Raw genomic sequence first — 19,058 nt, 5'->3', positions numbered from 1 at the left:
GCCTCACCCTATCACAAATATTCCCTTTGTCCTGCCCATTCCTCCCTTCACCTTCCCTAGAACTTAAAATTAGTTTGTTTTTCTCTCTTTTGCAGTTCTGATGAAGGAGTCTTTGACATGAAACATTAATTCTGCTTCCCTTTCCAGACATGCTGGGAGCTTCCAGCATTTTCTGTTTTTATTTCAAATTTCCAGCACCTTGTTTTTTTTAAAGCACAAACTACCATTTGGCCCATCAATCCTTTTCCCTCCACGGATAATGTACAATCCCCTGCTGGAATTGCTCATTTTAATTGGCTCCTTGTTGCAATGATGATGTGCTGTTCAAATAACAGCACTAATTTCCTTAATAATTAAAAAAGTTTTTTTCCAATGTGTGTCCATCAGAGACTTTGTTATTTTCATTGGGAGGGAATCATCTGGCATGAACTGCAATAAAATAGTGGGAATCCCTCTATACATTTCAATTTGAGAGAGAGAGTGATGGCTTTGGAATCCGTGCTTCAAGAGACCATAACTGTACTCGCTCGTGGGTTGCAATAACACAGCATTTTATATCATATCTTTAATGTAATAAAACATTTCAGGGTACTTGACAGAGCCTTAGCAAACAAAATGTGATACAAAACTTTAGGGCTGAAGACCAAAGCTTGATCAAAGAGATGGGTTCTAAGGACCAATTTACATAGAACATAGAACAGTACAGCAGAGAACAGGCCCTTCGGCCCACAATGCTGTGCCGACATAGTTAATCCCTCCTACTTACAGAACACCCATATCCCTCCATTTTCCTCTCATTCATGTGCCCATCCAAGCCCTTCTTAAAAGCCCCCAATGAAATTGTCTCCACCACTCTATCAGGTAATGTATTCCAGACATCCACCACTCTCTGAGTAAAAAAAACTTACTCCTCACGTCTGTTCTGACCTACCCCCTCTGACTTTAAATGCATGCCCTGTGGTATTGGATCGCTCAATAACAGGAAAAAGATATTGCTTGTCCACCCTATCTATGCCCCTCATAATTTTATACACTTCCAACAGATCACCCCTCAGCCTCCGCCATTCCAGAGAAAAGAGCCCAAGTTTGTCCAGCCTCTCCTGATAGTACATGCCCTCTAATCCAGGCATCCTTTTAATTGAAGAAAAGGTGGTAGAGAGCTGGAGATTCATCTAAGAATCCTCTCTGTTATTTCCGTACACACTGTAAATGCCTCCCGATAAAGGGTGGAGAGTTGCACTTCAAACTAACACATAAAGTGTGTGCACCCCTGCATGCCACAAATAATCACAATGATGGATCAATTCAGTCAGTTTACTTGACTGCAAATTCAGCCCTGTGTCAGTCAGGATGCCGTCCTCTCATCAAAATGCATCTCTGAAGCATGGATTCCAGAGCCACTTACCTCTTCATTGTGGGTCGTTGGGCGAACTAGCCCCTGTTACTAGGAACAAGCTGTTCATTGTTTCCAAAGGTGACCACAAAAGCTGAGGTCTGGCAGCTAAACCAGCCATTAAGAAAAATGTCTAATGTCATCTTTGCCTGTTGTTTAATTAATTTCTTGTGTTTTATTGCAATTCCCATCAATCTAACCACTTGCAAACCTAAACAACATCAAGGACCACATTCACAGTCTTACCCCTCCCAATACTATATTCTTTCACTCTACATTTGGCTCTATGGAGTATTGTAGAGATATTTTTCTTATAATGTTAAAAAGAAATGCTTAAGTACAATGACCCTCAGAGCTGAAACATTAATAGTTTCACCCAGTACTTTGTCCTAATGGTTCCTGTGTACCAAACTATTTTGATTTTCTTATATGTACAAAAGGGGCATTTGAAACAAATTTAGGTGGCTGAATGTATGTTGGAAATGAAACAGCTATTCTCAAAAAAACAAATCATGCAAGAATCAATGTAGTTACTGTGGTGTGAAAGACTTTCTGCAATTTGTGACATTAAATAAAATCACAATAGCTACCTAAATTATATTCTGACCTTTACTTTCAACTGTAAGTAGGATCAGACAAAGACTAACTTGGAGGGGCTGATATTTTCAATAACTAGATTAAACAACCTTACTATTTTCAGCTATGTGCTAAAGATCAACTTGTCAACACGGGCAAGGTATATTTAATGAATTCATTAAAATCAGCACCCTCAAGACATGTAGTAAAACACTGGGTACCTCTACTTTTATTTTTTGCCAAAAATATAAATGTATTTGCAAAAAAAAAGGTTGTTCTTGGTACCAAACCTTATAGCTGAGAGGGAATCTGCCAAATCCACTGAAGAGAAAATAGCTGGGAGAACAATTGTTACATTCGCATGTCAGACTATTTATTTCACAGAATATTCAATGAAACCAAGAAATTTACAGCACAGAAGGAGCCCAACCAGCTCCTTCAATCAACCTGAACTAATCCATGTGTTCTTCAAGCCGCACGGTAGCGTAGCAGTTAGCGTGATGCTATTATAGCGCCAGCGATCGGGGTTCGATTCCCGTCGCTGTCTGTAAGGAGTTTGTACGTTCTCCCGTGTCTGCGTGGGTTTCCTCCGGGTGCTCCGGTTTCCTCCCACATTCCGAAGATGTATGGGTAGGTTAATTGAGTTTAAAAAATGGGCGGCGCAGACTCGTTGGGCCGGAAGGGCCTGTTACCATGCTGTAAATAAAAAAAATATTTCTCCAGTTTTCCCTTGTAGAGTCATACATCACGGAAACAGGCCCTTCAGTCCAACTGGTTCATGCCAACCAAGATTCCCATCTAAGCTAGTCCCATTTTGCCCGCATTTGGCCCATATCCCTCTAAACCTTTCCCATCCATGTACCTGACCAAGTGTCTTAAATATTGTTACTGTACCTGCCTCAACTACTTCCTCTGGAAGCTCATTCCATTTACTGATCACTCTCTGGGTGAAAAAGTTGCCCCTCAGGTTCCTATTAAATCTCTCCCCTCTCACCTTAAACCTATGCCCTCTAGTTCTTGATTCCCCAATCTCGGGAAAAAGACTGTACGCATTAACCCTATCTATGCCCCTCATAGATCAAATGGCCTCTGCCAATACAAGGTACTCAATAATTTATTTTTTTTAAAAGCATTGTTAATGTCCACAGCATTCATTTTCGGTAGACCACAGCATGGGCTATGAAGTACTGGGTGAGCACTGAAGGTACTGTTTTGCTGACCAAACATTAAACCAAGATCGCCTCAGCTGTTCTGGTAGTCCTATGGCTATTCATGACTTTATGATAGTAATTGAAGTATCTTCCATGTCTAATCCTTCATCATTCAGTATGTGATGACCTTCATGATGGATGGAAAGAAGAAATTTTCATTTGTGCACAACCTCAAGATGAAGGATCTTTGAACCAAAATGTTAACTGTTTCTCTCTCCACTTTTTCCCGAGATTGGGGAATTAAGAACTGGAGGGCATAGGTTTAAGGTGAGAGGAGAGAGATTTAATAGGAACCTGAGGGGCAACTTTTTCACCCAGAGAGTGGTCAGTAAATGGAATGAGCTTCCAGAGGTGCTGCCTAGCATGCTGAGTATTTTCGGCATTTTCTGATTTGATTGCTATCATCTGCAGTTTTTGATGGACATCTGAACTGCTGTGGTGGAGGTACTGTGACTGTCACAAGTTTCCACAAACAGCAGGATGAAAATGGGGAAAAAGTATAATCATTGACAAGAAACTGGAGAGAACTCCTCCATTGTTTTGTAAATAGGACCTTTAACATCCTCCTGAGTTGGCCTGTATCCTTGGTTTAACCTCATTCCTGAGACATGATGAGGCACAATGTAAGATGCTCATTTTACTTCTTAATGCACATCCTTACGGACACCATCTACATCTGCCTATTGAGCTTATAGAGGTGCATAAAATCATGAGGGGCATAGATGGAGTGAATGCTCGCAATCTTTTTCCCAGGGAAAGGAAACCTATGCCCTCAAGTTTTTGGTTCAAGGTGAGAGGGGAAAGATTTAAAAGGGACCCAAGGGACAACTTCTTCACGCAGAGAGTGGTGTGTATATGGAATGAGCCGCTGCAGGAAGTGGTTGAGGCAGATACAACAACAACAACACTTAAAAGATATTTGGACAGGTACATGGATAGGAAAGGTTTGGAGGGCTATGGGCCAAACGCGGGCAAGTGGGACTAGCTTAGTTGGGCACCTTGGTCAGTATGGATGGGTTGGGTCAAAGAACCTGTTTCTGTGCTGTATAACTCCATGACTCTATGACAACTGAGGTAATTAGAGTGTTTGCTCAATTCTCGTTCACCTGTAAGACCCTCCCTTGCTTTACACGCATTCACAAATAACTAAATCGTTGCCTCAAATTTTAAAATGTTACAGTTTGGTTAGCACTAAAATATCAAAACTAAAACAGCACTAGAACACTCCAAGGCAAAAAGAAAACCTCTTCCTAAAGATGGTGGGGAAAGAGAATAGGAAACTCCTAGAGTTAGAGAGCATCAAAAGAGAGAGACATTCCTAACTCTTACCACTGGGCACTGAAGTCGACAAATTCTTTGGAAAATCTGTCAGCAGGAAGCTGTGGAGATGGCTCTTCCACCACCTGTTTGAGCTGCTGGAAAGGAGTACCCCACGAATCGTACGGGAACCTTAAGATCGCCATCTCAATCTAAACAGATCATACAGACAGGCAGGGTTAATGCACTGGAGGTTCCTGGCAGTGAGCAAATTTCAAGTATTCTCACATGCACATGGGCTGACTGAGACAGTGGCGTAATTGTCACAGCAGTAACTAATCCATTAACTACACGATCTTTTTAACCACGATCCATCGATGGGTCAAAATTCTGGAGCTCCCTACATCACACATACTGGGCCAGTAATGACTGCACACATATTATGAGGGAGTGGAAAAATAAAGGCCAATGAAGGGAACTCCTATGAATTATCTAACATAACAGTGACCAATGAAACATGAGGCTGGAAGTCACCATGTGCAGGACAGTGGAGACCATTCAATTGACAGCTTAGTCCCAAACCCCCCACAACGTGCTGCTAGTCATTAAGTCATGCAGTACAGAAAGGGGTCTTCGGCCTACTGGCATTTGGTAAGTTTATGACAGTGACCATGGATTTAGCACAATGCTCCAATTTCCATTGGCAGTGGAAGAAACATGCACTGTGCAGTCAACAATGTCATTAACTGTGTGACTGTTGCTTCGCTAAGGGGAAGCATGCCCAGACCAATTTCCCGAAGGTCACATCGACCTGGGAAGGCAATCTCCAGCATGCCAAAGGACTTTTATGCACAACTTGCTCTTCAAAAACCGGTGGGTTGGTCCAACTTCTAGCATTCCTGCATGAATATTTCTTCAACTAAACAACAGATACGGCCACAAAGCAAATACATTCCTGCAAGATGGTTGTGGTCTTTTAAAAAAAAAGGGGTGCCCTAACCTCAATGTGTGAATAACTGATTTAAAATGACATAAGAGAAGCACACTGAGCCATTTAGTAGTTTTCTCAGCAGAAACAAACCAGTTTCTTCAGTTAATTACAGATTTTAAATATTAAAAAGATTTTAACAGGTGGCTGTCAGGCTAAGAAAATGATCACGATCAGTGGACAATAAAACAAAATCCGTAGAATCTCACAACTCCACACTGGGGTTTGGAGCCTGATTTGGGCGAAGTGTATCCCGACCCTGTGTGAAAGGTTATGGTACACTTGAGTGCAAGTTCTTGAGGGGGTAACCCAGTATTTACAATTCTATAATGTCTTGAACTGGCTTGTCCAGCTTCCACTGGTCTTACTGATGCAGGAACCCCAGCCCAATAAACTGTATGACTTGCAACCTGTTCTAGACACTGGTGTAGCATTATCTTCAGTGGCTAAAAGAAAAAATTTTTAGAGGCAAGTGAGAATTACTTATTTCTATCCTCTGAACCAGACTAAGTGTAGTGACATAATACATAGAACACTACAGCACAGTACAGGCCCTTCGGCCCACGATGTTGTGCCGACATTTTATCCTGCTCTAAGATCTACCTAACCCTTCCCTCCCACTTAGCCCTCCATTTTTCTATCATTCATGTGGCTATCTAAGAGTCTCTTATATGTCCCTAATATATCTGCCCCCACAACCTCTGCCGGCAGTGCGTTCCACGCACCCACCACTCTGTGTAAAAAGCTTACCCCTGACATCCTCCAATCACCTTAAAATTATGCCCCCTTGTGTTAGCCATTGTCGCCCTGGAAAAAAGTCTCTGACTGTCCACTCGATCTATGCCTCTTATCATCTTGTACACCTCTATCAAGTCACCTCTCATCCTCCTTCTCTCCAAAGTGAAAAGCCCTAGCTCGCTCATAAGACACGCTCTCCAATCCAGGCAGCATCCTGGTAAATGTCCTTTGCACCCACTTTGAAGTTTCCACATCCTTCCTCTAATGGAATTAGGTATCAAAAGCATCAGTAAACATAGCCAGTAATCCATTGTCCATTCAAGGTTCAAAAGGGAATAGGAACAAACTGACAATGACAATAAGTCTTGGAAAACCACATAATAATATGGACCCATAGAGGGATCCTGTGGTATGAGTCATTATTGTTCATTCCAAGTGAATACAAGTCATCCTCGGGTTACGTACACCCGACATACAAATGGACTCCATAATATTATTGAATTCAAAAGTCCAACATATGTGCATACATTTGTTCCTACGAAGGGCAGAACTATTTTCCTCTTTCTCCACGTTTGTTAATTGTTCTTTCTTATCAGTCTTATGTATTTTTGATGCCAGTCATTAAAACATTGTGGCGGTACGGTTACCATTTTGAGTGATTTTTGTGTATTTTTTGACATGGAAAAAATTGACTCAAGGACCCTTGCAAAAATGAAGCCCGCGGAGGCCCCATTTCAAGACGTTACAAGAGCTCTTGTGCTACTTGTTTTGTTTCAAATATCCTTTAACCTTTTAGCATTAATAACTGCTTTTAATTTTAACTTTTCGTTCGCAAAGTCCTGTACACCGCTGCCTAAAAATAACTGCACAAGATAGATAGAAAATACAGCATTTCAGGCAGTGAGCTGTCAAGAGAGTGTGCACACTGACTACCTTATGAAATAGCGACAAATTTACAAGTCACAGGCCTGATGCGGGGTCTCCCAGGTGAACACTTACCATGGTGATTCCGAGACTCCAGATGTCAGACTTGACACTATAACCCTTCTGGTTTACCTCGGGGTTGATTCTCTCTGGCTGCAAAAAAAAGCAAGGTTTGCTGAGGTGACATTCAGCACCCAAGCACACAACATCTGCATTGGAAAGAGATTCTCAGCTCATGCCCGTCATCAGAAGTATTGGATGAGAGGACAGCCGCACCTTTTTTCTTGGAAATAAAATATGCTTTTTATATCAAAGGGGTCCCATAATAATTTGCTGTCACATCATTGCTGCTAAAAGCAACTTTATTGCTGGTAATTTGGGAATTTCACTGATCCATTCCATTAAAGGGCCAGATTATTTTCAGTAACTATCACAGTGAACTTTAATATAAAATGTCATCACGTTTTCTGAGAACTGCAATGCACAATTTCTCCAATTCCTACAATTTCTCCAAGGGAAAATAAATCGAACTCTGTATCTGATTTTGGACGTGTAAGGAGGCTATTTGGCCCACTGAACCTCTGCCAGCTCCCAGCATTGCAGTCCTGTCAGTCTCATCTCCCCACAGACCCACTGATGATTCTCCCTCTGCTGCCAGTCCAACTCCCCTTTGAAGTCCCTTACTGTTCCGTTTCCACCACCCCTCCAGACAGTGATTTCAGTTCCTAACTATTCTCCGCATAAAATAATCTTTAACTCAAATTCTCTTTGAATATTTTGCTCTTCACTTTAAAACTATCTTCCCTGGACCTTTTTCCCAGGGTAGAAATGTCAAATACTCGAGGATATGCACTTAAGGTGAGAGGGGTAACATTCAAAGAAGATGTACGGGGCAAGTTTTGTTTTTACACAGGGAGTGGTAGGTGCCTGGAAGAGACTGCCAGGGTAGTGATGGAAACAGATGCAATAGTGGTGTTTAAGAGGCTGTTAGACAGACACGTGATGTGCAGGGAATGGAGGGATGTGGATCATGTGCAGGCAGAAGAGATTTAGTTTAATTCAGCATTGTGCTCAGCACAGCCACAATGTGCCGAAGGGCCTCTTTCTGTGCCATACTGAGCTATGTTCTCTGCTCTAAGCTCTATGTGGATGCTCAGCCTATGCCAAGTGGTCTGATCTAATCCAGGTTTGCTGCAGATCATTCAAACCCGAGAAGTGAATTAGCAACCCCAACCACTGCCGAATGGCATCCAGAGCCACAGGACTAGAAGCCAGTATACAGAGAGCTGTGGGACTTAAGCTGAAATATTCCCCACAGGAAGCAGTCTGTGGTAACTGCTGAGGCAGTCTGCAAGAAGCTTCGAAACAGTTAACCATCCCCAAGAACAAGAGGTATATGGGAGTCAAAACTGGTTTCACGGTTACATAATCCACCTAAACCACAATTTTTGCTGCACATTTTGGGCAAATGAAATAAGTCCTTGACTTCAAAATTCAGCCCATGCACCTTTTCCAGCTAATTAGCTCTGGCTTCAGGCAGCAGTAATGGATAGCTGCACGATTCCCAACAGGGAAAGCTCTTGGTTTGATCAGAGAACACCGGGCACGGACTTTTGATCTGAGCGTACCGTCCATACTCGATTAGCCATCCCAAAGACAGCTGTGCCCTGGAGCAAATGAAGATGAAAGGCACAGACCCAGCTGCAGTGTTTCACTCTTCAACCTCTGCAGATCAAGATTCTTAGAGTGGAGAAATTTTACTCAATGGAGTAGAAGCGAAGAATGTAGTCTCCTTGACCTGGAGGATGGCTGCTTTGAAATCAATTAATTTTTAAAAAGCTGCAAGATTCTCCTTACTATCCTGAGTGCTGCAAGTATCTGCTATCATTATGAGTGCTTTATGTAGCCTCTTATGACCTCGTCACATGTGGCTGATGAAAATACCATGTCACGCATGCTTCATACAACCAGTGTCATTCAATTATAATGTGCTCAGTGTAGCTGGTGTCATCAGAATCAGATTTGTTATCACTGACTTAGATGATGTGAAGTTTGTCGTTTTGCGGCAGCAGTACAGTGCACAGACATAAAATTACTATAAATTACAAAAATAAATAAATAGTGCAAAAAAGGACATTACCATGTGACATCTGCCTTATGTAACTGCTAGGACGACATTTCATGTCATTATAATGAGTATAGGAGTCAAGAAGTTATGATGTATCTCTATAGAACTCTGGTTAGGCCGCATTTAGAACATTGCATGCAATTCTGATCACCGCACTATAGGAAGGATGTCGAGGCTTTAGAGAGGGTGCAGAGGAGGTTTACTAGGACGCTGCCTGGATTAGAGGGCATGTGCTATCAGGAGAGGCTGGACAAACTTGGGCTCTTTACTCTGGAACGGCGGAGGCTGAGGGGTGATCTGTTGGAAGTGTATAAAATTATGAGGAGCATGGATTAGGGTGGACAAGTAATATCTTTTTCCCATTATTGAGTGATCCAATACCAGAGGGCGTGCATTTAAGGTGCGAGGGGATATGAGGCATAGGTTTTTTACTCAGAGAGTGGTGGATGCCTGGAATGCGTTGTCTGATAGGGTGGTGGAGGCAAATTCACTGGGGGCTTTTAAGACGGGCTTGGATGGGCACATGAATGAGAGGAAAATAGAGGGATATGGGCATTCTACAGGTAGGAGGGATTAGCTATGTCGGCACAACATTGTGGGCCAAAGGGCCTGTTCTGTGCTGTACTGTTCTATGTTCTATTATAAGGTCAAGGGTGCTCCATGTAGCCAGTATCACAAAGCTATTTGTGTAGCTGCCATTATTACACTGCCACATGTAATTTTGTAGTTACATGCTATGTAGCTGCTTGACATTATAGTCACGTGTGCTCAGTGAAGCTGCTATCATTTCACTATCATGTATGCTTAGTGATGCTGCAATTACAATGTCATGTGTGCTGTGAAGCTCCTGCCATGACATATCACATGTTCTAAGTGAAGTTTGTTTATATCATCATGTACTCTCTGTGTAGCTGCAGTCATGAAATGATCACATGTGCTCTATATTGGTGAAGCTACAGCTATACTGTTATGTGCTCCCGACAATACATTGCCAATCAGGCCAGCAGTAACAGCACAAACCAGGAAGAGCTGACTAGCTGACTTTGGAAGTTCAGTGCAACACCCGCAACCCCATTTACTCCAGCAATTTCTTGAATTAGGTTCTGTTCTAAACCAACAAAAAGTGGGGGATCTCAGTGGAACAGGCAGCATCTGTGGAGGGAAATGGACAGTCTAAGTTGAGACCCTTCATTTGGACTGAAAGCTACAGGGGAGATAGCCAGTATAAAGGGGTGAGGGGGAAGGGATGGAGCAAGAGCTGGCACGTGATAGGGAAGGGGAGAGTGGAAGTAGCGACAGAGGCTGGGAGGTGACAGGTGGAAGTGACAAACGGCTGCAGATAATGGAATCTAATAGGAGAGGGAGATGGAGCATGGAATGAAGGGGGGGGGGGGGTTCCATGCTGCAAGCCTCTGTCATTATTTCCACTCTCCCCTCCTTCAATATCTTGTGTGTTGCTCCAGATTCCAACATCTGCATTCTCTCGCGTCTCTGTTCTAAGCCAACATGCCTCGGACCAAAATCTCAAAACAAGCTGCTGAGTTTTTAAGGATGTTTTCAAAACTCCTCTCTCTGACATCAACCAAGGAATTACACTTCAACTCAAAATCCACGCAATGTCAGCAGAGTGATCGTCCTGCCCATTGTTCAGACTGGCCCAGGGCTCCGAGCTAGGCTGGCCCCGATTAGCTCTTCACACTGCAAAGATTTTGACTTACAGCCATGTAAGGTTTGCAGCCTGCGTCCATGGTTTTAGCCACCGAGTCCACCAAGTAGCCACTGATGCCAAAGTCACACATCTTAACCTGGCCTTGGACGTTAATGAGGACATTGGACGGTTTCACATCTGAAAGAAAACGCAACAAGCTGATGGAATTCCCAAAAGAGACCGAGGCGCAGCTGGTGAAATGAACTGGACCTTGATCAAACCAAAGTGTTTTTGAGAAAAGGATTAGGTGTTCCAAGATAAAAAAAAACAGAGGATGTTGGAAATACTCAGAAGGCCAGGCAGCATCTGTGATGAGAGAAACAGTTGCTGATGAGTATTTCCACCATTCTAATTTTATTTCAGGTTTTCAGCATCTGCCATTTTTAGTTTATTTGTTGGTGTTCCAAGAGTTTATTTTGACCCACAAGAAATTGGTCATGCCTGTGACCTGTAGAACTTGAATCACAGACCAAAACAACATAATGGAACTCTAAAGTACACAAGGTACGAGGGCTCATATTGCAAATGGGCTGTCAACAGACAGCCACCACTGCAATAGCAAAAGCTAGGAGTCCCAACAGGCACTGTGTGTGATTCACTGAATGTTAATATAAGGTGGGTGGAAGGGAGCTGTTCACTTAATGCAATGGAAGACATTAGACCAAACCTTTTAACTCTCTATCAATGGTCCCATAGACAGTCTGACTGCTCCATTACTACTTCCTGCTCTCAAACCCTCAAGGAAAAAGTTGTTATTGGCAGTTCAATGCTTAAATGGATTAATGTCAGGCACGTACCTCTGTGTATCACAGACAGCTTACTGTGTAGATGTTCCAAGGCCTTCACAATCTGCAAAACAAGCCCAGTGCGATTAGACCACGAGAATGTAGACTGGTGCAGAAGCAACATTTGTTTTTTGAATGCTATGGGATACAACTGATTGAAAGTCGACAGAAAGAATTAACTTAATGCAAAAATAGAGACTTCAGCCAAATTGGATGAAGATGAAATCCATAATTGGGTCAGGTTTTCATTAATTATATTAGAGCAGGGTGTGTTGAATTAAATCAAATTAAAATTCCATCAGGAAAAGGAAACAAAAAAATATTTGCCTAGAAATTGGATGGCATCCTTTTTTGACACACTAAAACCTTGATGCAGTTAGAACTAGTGCCAAATTGGATTCACTCAAAAAAAGAAATTAGTTAAAAACAGAGCAGAAAATGGTGGAAACATTCAGTAGGTCAAGAAGCATCTGTGGAAAGAGAAAGGGAGTTAATTTTTCCAGGCAAGGCCAGCGTCTGCCCATCCCTAATTGCCAAGAAGGTAGTGGTGAGCAGTGTGCTTGTACAACTTCTGTTGAATGTGCTCCCGAAGTGCCTGGGCAGGCAGCTCCAGAATTTAGACCCAGCAACAAATCTGGGACATGCCATATGGAGTAGCTGAGTTGAGTAACTGTGATGTATTTTGTAGATGGTACAAAGGAATGAACCCGGTTGCATCTGCCCATCATCCCCTCCCCAACTGGTTCCCCCTATCACCCTCTGACCCAGCCCACCCAACCTCGACTGCAATGTATTGGCAATCTTTCCTCTTCCCTCTCAGTCCCGATGCAGGGCCTTGACCCAAAACATCAATTTACACCTTTTGCCTCCACAGATGCTGCTTGACCCACTGTGTTCTTTAACCTTTCTGTTTTTTGTTGACGTGCTGTTTCTCCCTCTGGCCATGTACAGTACAGAAGCTCCCAAAGATCTACGCCTGCGATCTTTGACAGCCTGTGATCTTTGACAGCCTCACTCAGCTGTCAAAATGGAAAACTAATTTCCCTTGCTGCTTAGCTGGGGTGGCTGGAGATGAACTAGTATGAGATGCCAAAGCAATAGAGAGCAGCCTTTTTCCTCAGCAGAGTAAAGCCGCTGGGAATGTCCAGCCCAGACCCATCAGGAAAACATGTGGGAGCTGCCAGGAAGCAAGGCATACACCATCACAAAATTCTTCTCCTGATCCACAACGACCAATATATTACGGAATGGAGAACTGTGGTTAAAGCGATGGACTAGAAATCCATTGGGGTCTCCTTGCGCAGGTTCGAATCCTGCTGACTATGTGTCAACTTTTAAAGGCAGGCACAGTATTGTAGCGGTTAGCGTAACACCATTACAACGCCAGCAACCTGGGTTCAATTCCGGCTACTGTCTGTAAGGAGCTTGTACATTCTCCCCGTGGCTGTGTGGGTTTCCTCCGGGTGCTCCGGTTTCCTCCCACATTCCAAAGACACACGGGTTAGGAAGTTGTGGGCATGCTATGTTGGCGCCAGAAGAGTGGCGACGCTTGCGGGCTGCCCCCAGAACACTCTACGCAAAAGATGTATTTCACTGTGTGTTTCGATGTACATGTGACTAATAAGGATATCTTATTGATGAAAAGGTTGGCTTTTCCTCTGGATCTGTAATGGATGCATGAGTGTAGTCAATTGCAGCCTGAACCAATGGGAATCCAGCAATACGGGAAAACATTAAAGCCCAATGCAACAATGCGAAGTTCTGACAATGGGTTTCCAACTGAAATGTTGACTCTGTTCCTATGCCCCCAGATGCTGCCTGACCTGCTGAGTATTTCCAGCATTTTCTGTTCTTGTTTTAGATTTCCAGCATCTGCAATATTTTGAACTTTCACCAAAGCTGAAGAAGTCACTTTCAACTCACTGAAACAAAAAAAAATGAAGGTGCTTTTCTGCAGGTGCAGAGCCCCGATGACCTCACTGATTCTGTGGTAAGCAGCAAACTTTAAATAAGGCAGATAGCAACGGCCATCTGGAGGGATTCAGTAGCCAGGAGGCTGAGAATTTCCACAACCCCGACACAGGCACACAAGCATGGCTGAAGGTTGCCCACTGACCCCTGTTACTACAACCCGAGAAAACCTGGTGCTGAGGAGATGCTGCTAATCAGAGCAGTCCAGAAAGAAGGTGGTGCTGCTGCAGATTCTCTGGGGATAGGTCCTTCAGTGGACCCATCCCCCCCACCCACCGTCATCTCCAACTCTCCCTACGTGGCCTGTCACCCTTGTCCTGAAGTCTCCAGCAATGGAGTGCTACTAGGAGTGTTACCATTAAGGCAACCTTTGAATGAGCAGATCAGCAGCCGAATCTGGAGAGACACTCTGTGTTAGCTGTAACACACTCTGTGCTAGCTGTAACACACTCTGTGCACTCTGGGAGGTTACAGAGTCATACAGCACAGAAACACGCCTTTCAGCCCAACTTGTCCATGCCGACCAAGATGCCCATCTAAGCAAGTCCCATTTGCCCAAGTTGGACCCGTATCTCTCTAAACCTTTCCTATCCGTGTGCCTGTCCAAATATCTTTTAAATGTTGTCATTGTACCTTCCCTAACTACTTCCTCTGGCAGCTCGTTCTGCATAACCACCGCCCTCTGTGTGGAAAAAGTTGCCCCTCAGGTTCCTGTGAATTCTTTCCCCTCTCACCTTAAACCTATGCCCTCTAGTTCTTGATTCCCCAGCCTTGGAAAAAAGACTGTGTGCATTCACCCTATCTATGCCCCTCATGATTTTAAACACCTTTGTAAGATCACCCCTCAGTCTGCTACGCTCCAAGGAATAAAGTCCTAGCCCATCCAACCTCTCCCTGTAACTCAGTCCTTCGAGTCCTGGCAACATTCTCATAAATCTTTTCTGCAGGTGTTTGAGCCGTCAGCTCTAAAGCTGCCCAGACAGAAGTCCCAATGTCTGGAGAACCCCCTTGCCAATCATAAGTTACAGGGAGAGACTGAGTAGGCTGGGGCTTTTTTCCCTGAAGCATAAGAGGCTGAGGGCTTACCTTACAGAGGTGTATAAAATCATGAGGGGCATAGATAGGGTGAATGGTCACAGTCATTTTCCCAGCGAGAGGGAGTCTAAAACTAGAGGGCATAGGTTTAAGGTAAGAGAGGAAAACTTTAAAGAGGTGCAAGCTTTTCACAGAGTAGTAGGTATATGGAACAAGCTGCCAGACGAAGTGGTAGAGGCAGGAACAATTGGAACATTCAAAAGGAATTTGGACAGGTTCATGGATAGGAAAGCTTTAGAGGCAAATGGGACTAGCTCAGGCAGGCAAATGGGTCTGTAAAGGTAACTGGAAATGTAAGGGTTAATAATGTACAGCTGTCTTTTACTTCAACTATGGCGTGAATATATTTATGACTGCAAGATGTGCAGGTGCTTGGGAGTGCTTAAGGCATATCTTGTTTTGCTAAAAGTTTGCTGTAAGCAACTGCCTAAGTGTGTGCAACCCCGCACGTAGGCATCTTTAGATTAAGTATAAAAGGAGGGACACAAACATGTAAATCTTTGAGTGGGGATCAGTACAGAGGTCAGGTTACACTGTTTATTCTTTCTCTGTATCCCTCACTCCCGCTAGCGACTCCCGCTAGTGTTAAATAATAAAGCGCTTATTGTACGCTCCTTGGTTCTGTTGTTGTCTGTTTTGTTACAGCACAGGTCGACTTTCACAGGTCAGCATGGGTGAGTTCGGCCAAAGGGCCTGTTTCCGAGCTGTATAACTCTATGACTAAACTAAGAACATAGCACATGGTTCTCCTCGAGCTGTTTACAGCGTGGAGCACTGAGCTCCATTTCCCGTTGGAGGAGCAAAAGCCTGCAATTCATTAAGAATGGCGAGTCAGATGTGGAAATAGGGATTGCAAGAGGGAAGATCCTGGTTCAGTTTCATGATTGGAGTGATTTTGCCCAGAAATGATCACTAACATGATTTATCCAGGTTAACTTGATTTTGGATTGTGTATTGCTGAAGATAAAGAGCACTGCAAGATCCATTTTCTAGGCAATTCTGTACTGTGCAAAAAACTTAATGGCAAATAATGTCCGCTGCAGTCTGCCAGAACCATTCATCCATTAACTTAACAGTGGGTTCCACCAATGGGTGCTCTTGGAAAGAAGCACAGGAGGAGTTAATAATATTAGAAAGGGACTTACAGAAACTGCTATCTTTCCTAAGATGTCTTCAGGAATGGTCATGCCCCTGTCTATGACTTCTTTGTAGAACTTGTCCAAGGAGGTGTCCATTAACTCCATGCAAATCCACACATCACCCTGTGACAAACGTATTAAGAATATAAGGATATAATAAATAAGAACAAAAGTAAACCATTTGAGTTTGCTCCACAATTCATCAAGATCATAGCTTCTAACTCATACCATTTTCTTGCACGATCGCATTGATTCCTCAATGCCCAGAAATTTATCGATCTCTGTTCTGAATGAACAAAGGGACTGAACCTCCACAGTCCTTTGGGGTAGAAAATTCCAAAGATTCACCATTCTCCAAGAAATTTCTCCTCATCTCAGTCCTATTCTGAAATTCTGCCCCATGGTCCGGGACTCCCAATCCCAGGAAACATTCACTCTGCATCCCAGCCCACCAATCCCTTGTATGTTTTGATGGGATCTCCTCTCACTATAAACAATACAGACCTTGTCTATTCAATCTCTCCTTGTATGGCAAACCTGCCAACCATGGGAACAATGAGTGAACCTTCACTGCACTCAATGGCAAGTAAATCCTTTCTTAAGAAAGGAACTGTGCACAATACTCCGCGCAAAAAAACCAACAACACTGGAGCTGAGGTCAAAACCATTCATGTTTTTCATAGCTCCTGGGGCAAAAGGTTGCATATACCAGCTTGGCAATAACACAACAGCAGGCAGCTGTGTGGGCAGAAATATTCAATCACAGATATTAACAGAATAAGCAACATTTTGGCAAATGGATTTGGACATAAGCAAACATGAGCTCATCCAATTTGGACCTTAAAAGGAAAGAGCAGAGTAGTTTTCAACTGGTGAGTGCCAGACACATTTTGGGCAATTGAGGTGGTTGTCTGAAGACACAGATCATTACCTACACCTCGCCATGGGGTTATAATGATCAAAAAGGCTAATTTAATGTTGCCCTTTATAACCACAGAACAAGAACTTGGGGGAAGGTGGGTATTCTGCAATTAAACAAAGCTTTGGTTAGACCACACCTGGTACACTGGGTCTGGTTGTGCGCTCCATTGCTTAGGACACACAGAGAGAGTAGAGCCAGAGTTCAACCTGAATGCAAAGGGCTACATTTCTAGCATGCACAGGTGGTATTCCCTGGGATTCAGATGGTTAATTTGATTGGAAGTTCTGAAGGAGGTGACACTGTCGAGAGAAGGGAACTCATCCTGCCACTAGGAGAGTCGAGGACTGGGCTTCTTGTCCAAAAGGCTGAGCAACAGGCAGTTCAGGAGTGAAGCCCACACACCCTTCCGCACAACACGTCCTTCCTCAACAACATTGCCTGGGACAGAATTTCACCAGGATGTTGCCTGCATTGGAATGTTTCAGTGATGAGGAGGGACTGGATCGGCTGAGTTTTCCTTGGAACAGGGAAGGCTGATGGGGGAACCTGATAGAAGTAAATTATGAGAAGCATAGATTGGGTAGGTAGTCAGAAACCTTTCCCCATGGCAGAGGTGTCTAAAACTAGAAGTCAGAGGTTTAAGTTGAAGGGAAAGAGGTTTAGAGGGGATCTGAGGTAAAATTCTTTCATCCAAGGGGTGGTTACACTGACCGAGAAGATCTGGACAAGAAGTTGAATCACCAAGGCTTGGTAGTGTAGATACTTGATGGTTGGCATGGACATGGTGGGCCAGAGGGCCTTTTTTGGTGCTGTATGACTCCAAAAGAGGGCAGGGAAAACCTTGGACATTCTTCCATAAATGCAGGTGATGTTAGATTGATGGATTTTTGATACTAAGGGAGATGCAGAAAAGGTAGGTAAATGGAGATAATTTACAGATCAGTAGGTTGCAGAACAGGCTCAAAGGGGAAAAAGCTTACTCCTGGCCCAATGTTCAGATACAGTTAGACTGCAGAACATAAAATAAATAGTGTTTCCATGAAATTTGGGTTATCTGCTAATTAGATCTCGCATGGATGAGCGGCCACCAATTCTGTAAACCTTGACGCCAAAACTTGGCATCAATTCCGTGTAGTCTGGCGATTTCCCTACCTCGCGAAAAAGTGCTCCATAGAAGGTGACAGTGAAGGGGCAGTCCACAGTGCGCATGGAGATGTCAAGGTCCATCAGTAACCGCTTTTGCTCTTGGCTATTCACCGTGGCACGGATCCTCTGCAAAAGACAAAACAGTCAGGTGTTACAACCCAGATGGACAAGTGGAGCAATAAGTTTAGGGCTGATCTTCACACTCTGACAACAGGCAGCTATCCTCTGAGGTCAAAAGAAAGATACCACCAGCAATATGCATTCCTTACACTTCAGGAAGGCCTGCTCCACACAAACAAGCAATTAGAGTGAAGCTTTAAGCAGAGTCTTGGAGTGTGGACAGAAGGGATTGACCAGAATGGTTCTAGGGAGATAGGACATACAGAATGAATCGCAAGATCCTCGGATGTAATGTGAAACTGGGGGTCCCTGGTGTAGAAGTCTAGATCATCTGGGAAAGTGGGCAAGGGAATGGCAAATGGCTTTTTGGAACAATACGGGAACGGGAAAAATTCAAAATGATGGTATCAACTCGATGGGACAAAAGGACTTCCATCTGTACCGTCTCATTCTATAATTAAATGTTAACATATAAAACTCTGTTGCTAATGGCATGATCGCTGCCTAATTGTTAAAATATGCCATTGAGCAAAACCGATGAAAAAGTGATCAGACATTCTATAGAAATAGCTTTTCTGTAAAGTGACTCTATGGAAAGATTCTATTGAATACAGACCTTTTATAGACAATCACAAATTACTCCCACACACATAAATAGATGCCATACAAAGTGTTGTAGGAAATGCATTATATACAGTACATATACTGAATTGAATCAGTTTCAATAAACACTCAATTGGCTATAGCCCATGTTCCTTAAGTAAAATCTCACTGGATTATTCACTTAGAGGATACTATCTTTATACAATTGATTGATTGGGATAGAAACATCCTCAGTGATATGCACGACATAGTTATTAATGGGTACCTCTCCACTCAAATCAATGGAATTGAAGTTCAAAAGCAAAGCACGATACCAGCCACGACGGTGTTACAGATTTAGCAATACGTAACAGA

The 19,058-nt window shown here is 43.3% G+C and overlaps 1 protein-coding gene across 2 annotated transcripts in view; it reads right to left on the bottom strand.

The window, feature by feature from the left end:
- The window catches only part of map2k6 (mitogen-activated protein kinase kinase 6), a 105,476-nt gene that overhangs the window by 23,562 nt on the left and 62,856 nt on the right, over positions 1–19,058 (bottom strand). Inside the window, exons 5-11 of one of the 2 annotated variants that reach the window (XM_052032803.1) lie at positions 17,988–18,107; positions 15,920–16,036; positions 11,721–11,772; positions 10,934–11,061; positions 7,163–7,240; positions 4,510–4,649; positions 2,327–2,665 (exon numbers count right to left, since the gene is read on the bottom strand). In XM_052032803.1, coding sequence (XP_051888763.1) covers positions 2,605–2,665; positions 4,510–4,649; positions 7,163–7,240; positions 10,934–11,061; positions 11,721–11,772; positions 15,920–16,036; positions 17,988–18,107 — 696 coding nt within the window. In that variant the 3' untranslated portion in view covers positions 2,327–2,604. Of the gene's footprint in view, positions 1–2,326; positions 2,666–4,509; positions 4,650–7,162; positions 7,241–10,933; positions 11,062–11,720; positions 11,773–15,919; positions 16,037–17,987; positions 18,108–19,058 lie in introns of those variants that run through there. The other variant, XM_052032802.1, reaches the window with a different exon arrangement.

This window comes from Pristis pectinata, chromosome 18 (genome assembly GCF_009764475.1).
Source record: "Pristis pectinata isolate sPriPec2 chromosome 18, sPriPec2.1.pri, whole genome shotgun sequence".
Classification (NCBI taxonomy): Eukaryota; Metazoa; Chordata; class Chondrichthyes; order Rhinopristiformes; family Pristidae; genus Pristis; species Pristis pectinata.
This window is presented reverse-complemented; position numbering and strand designations above follow the sequence as displayed.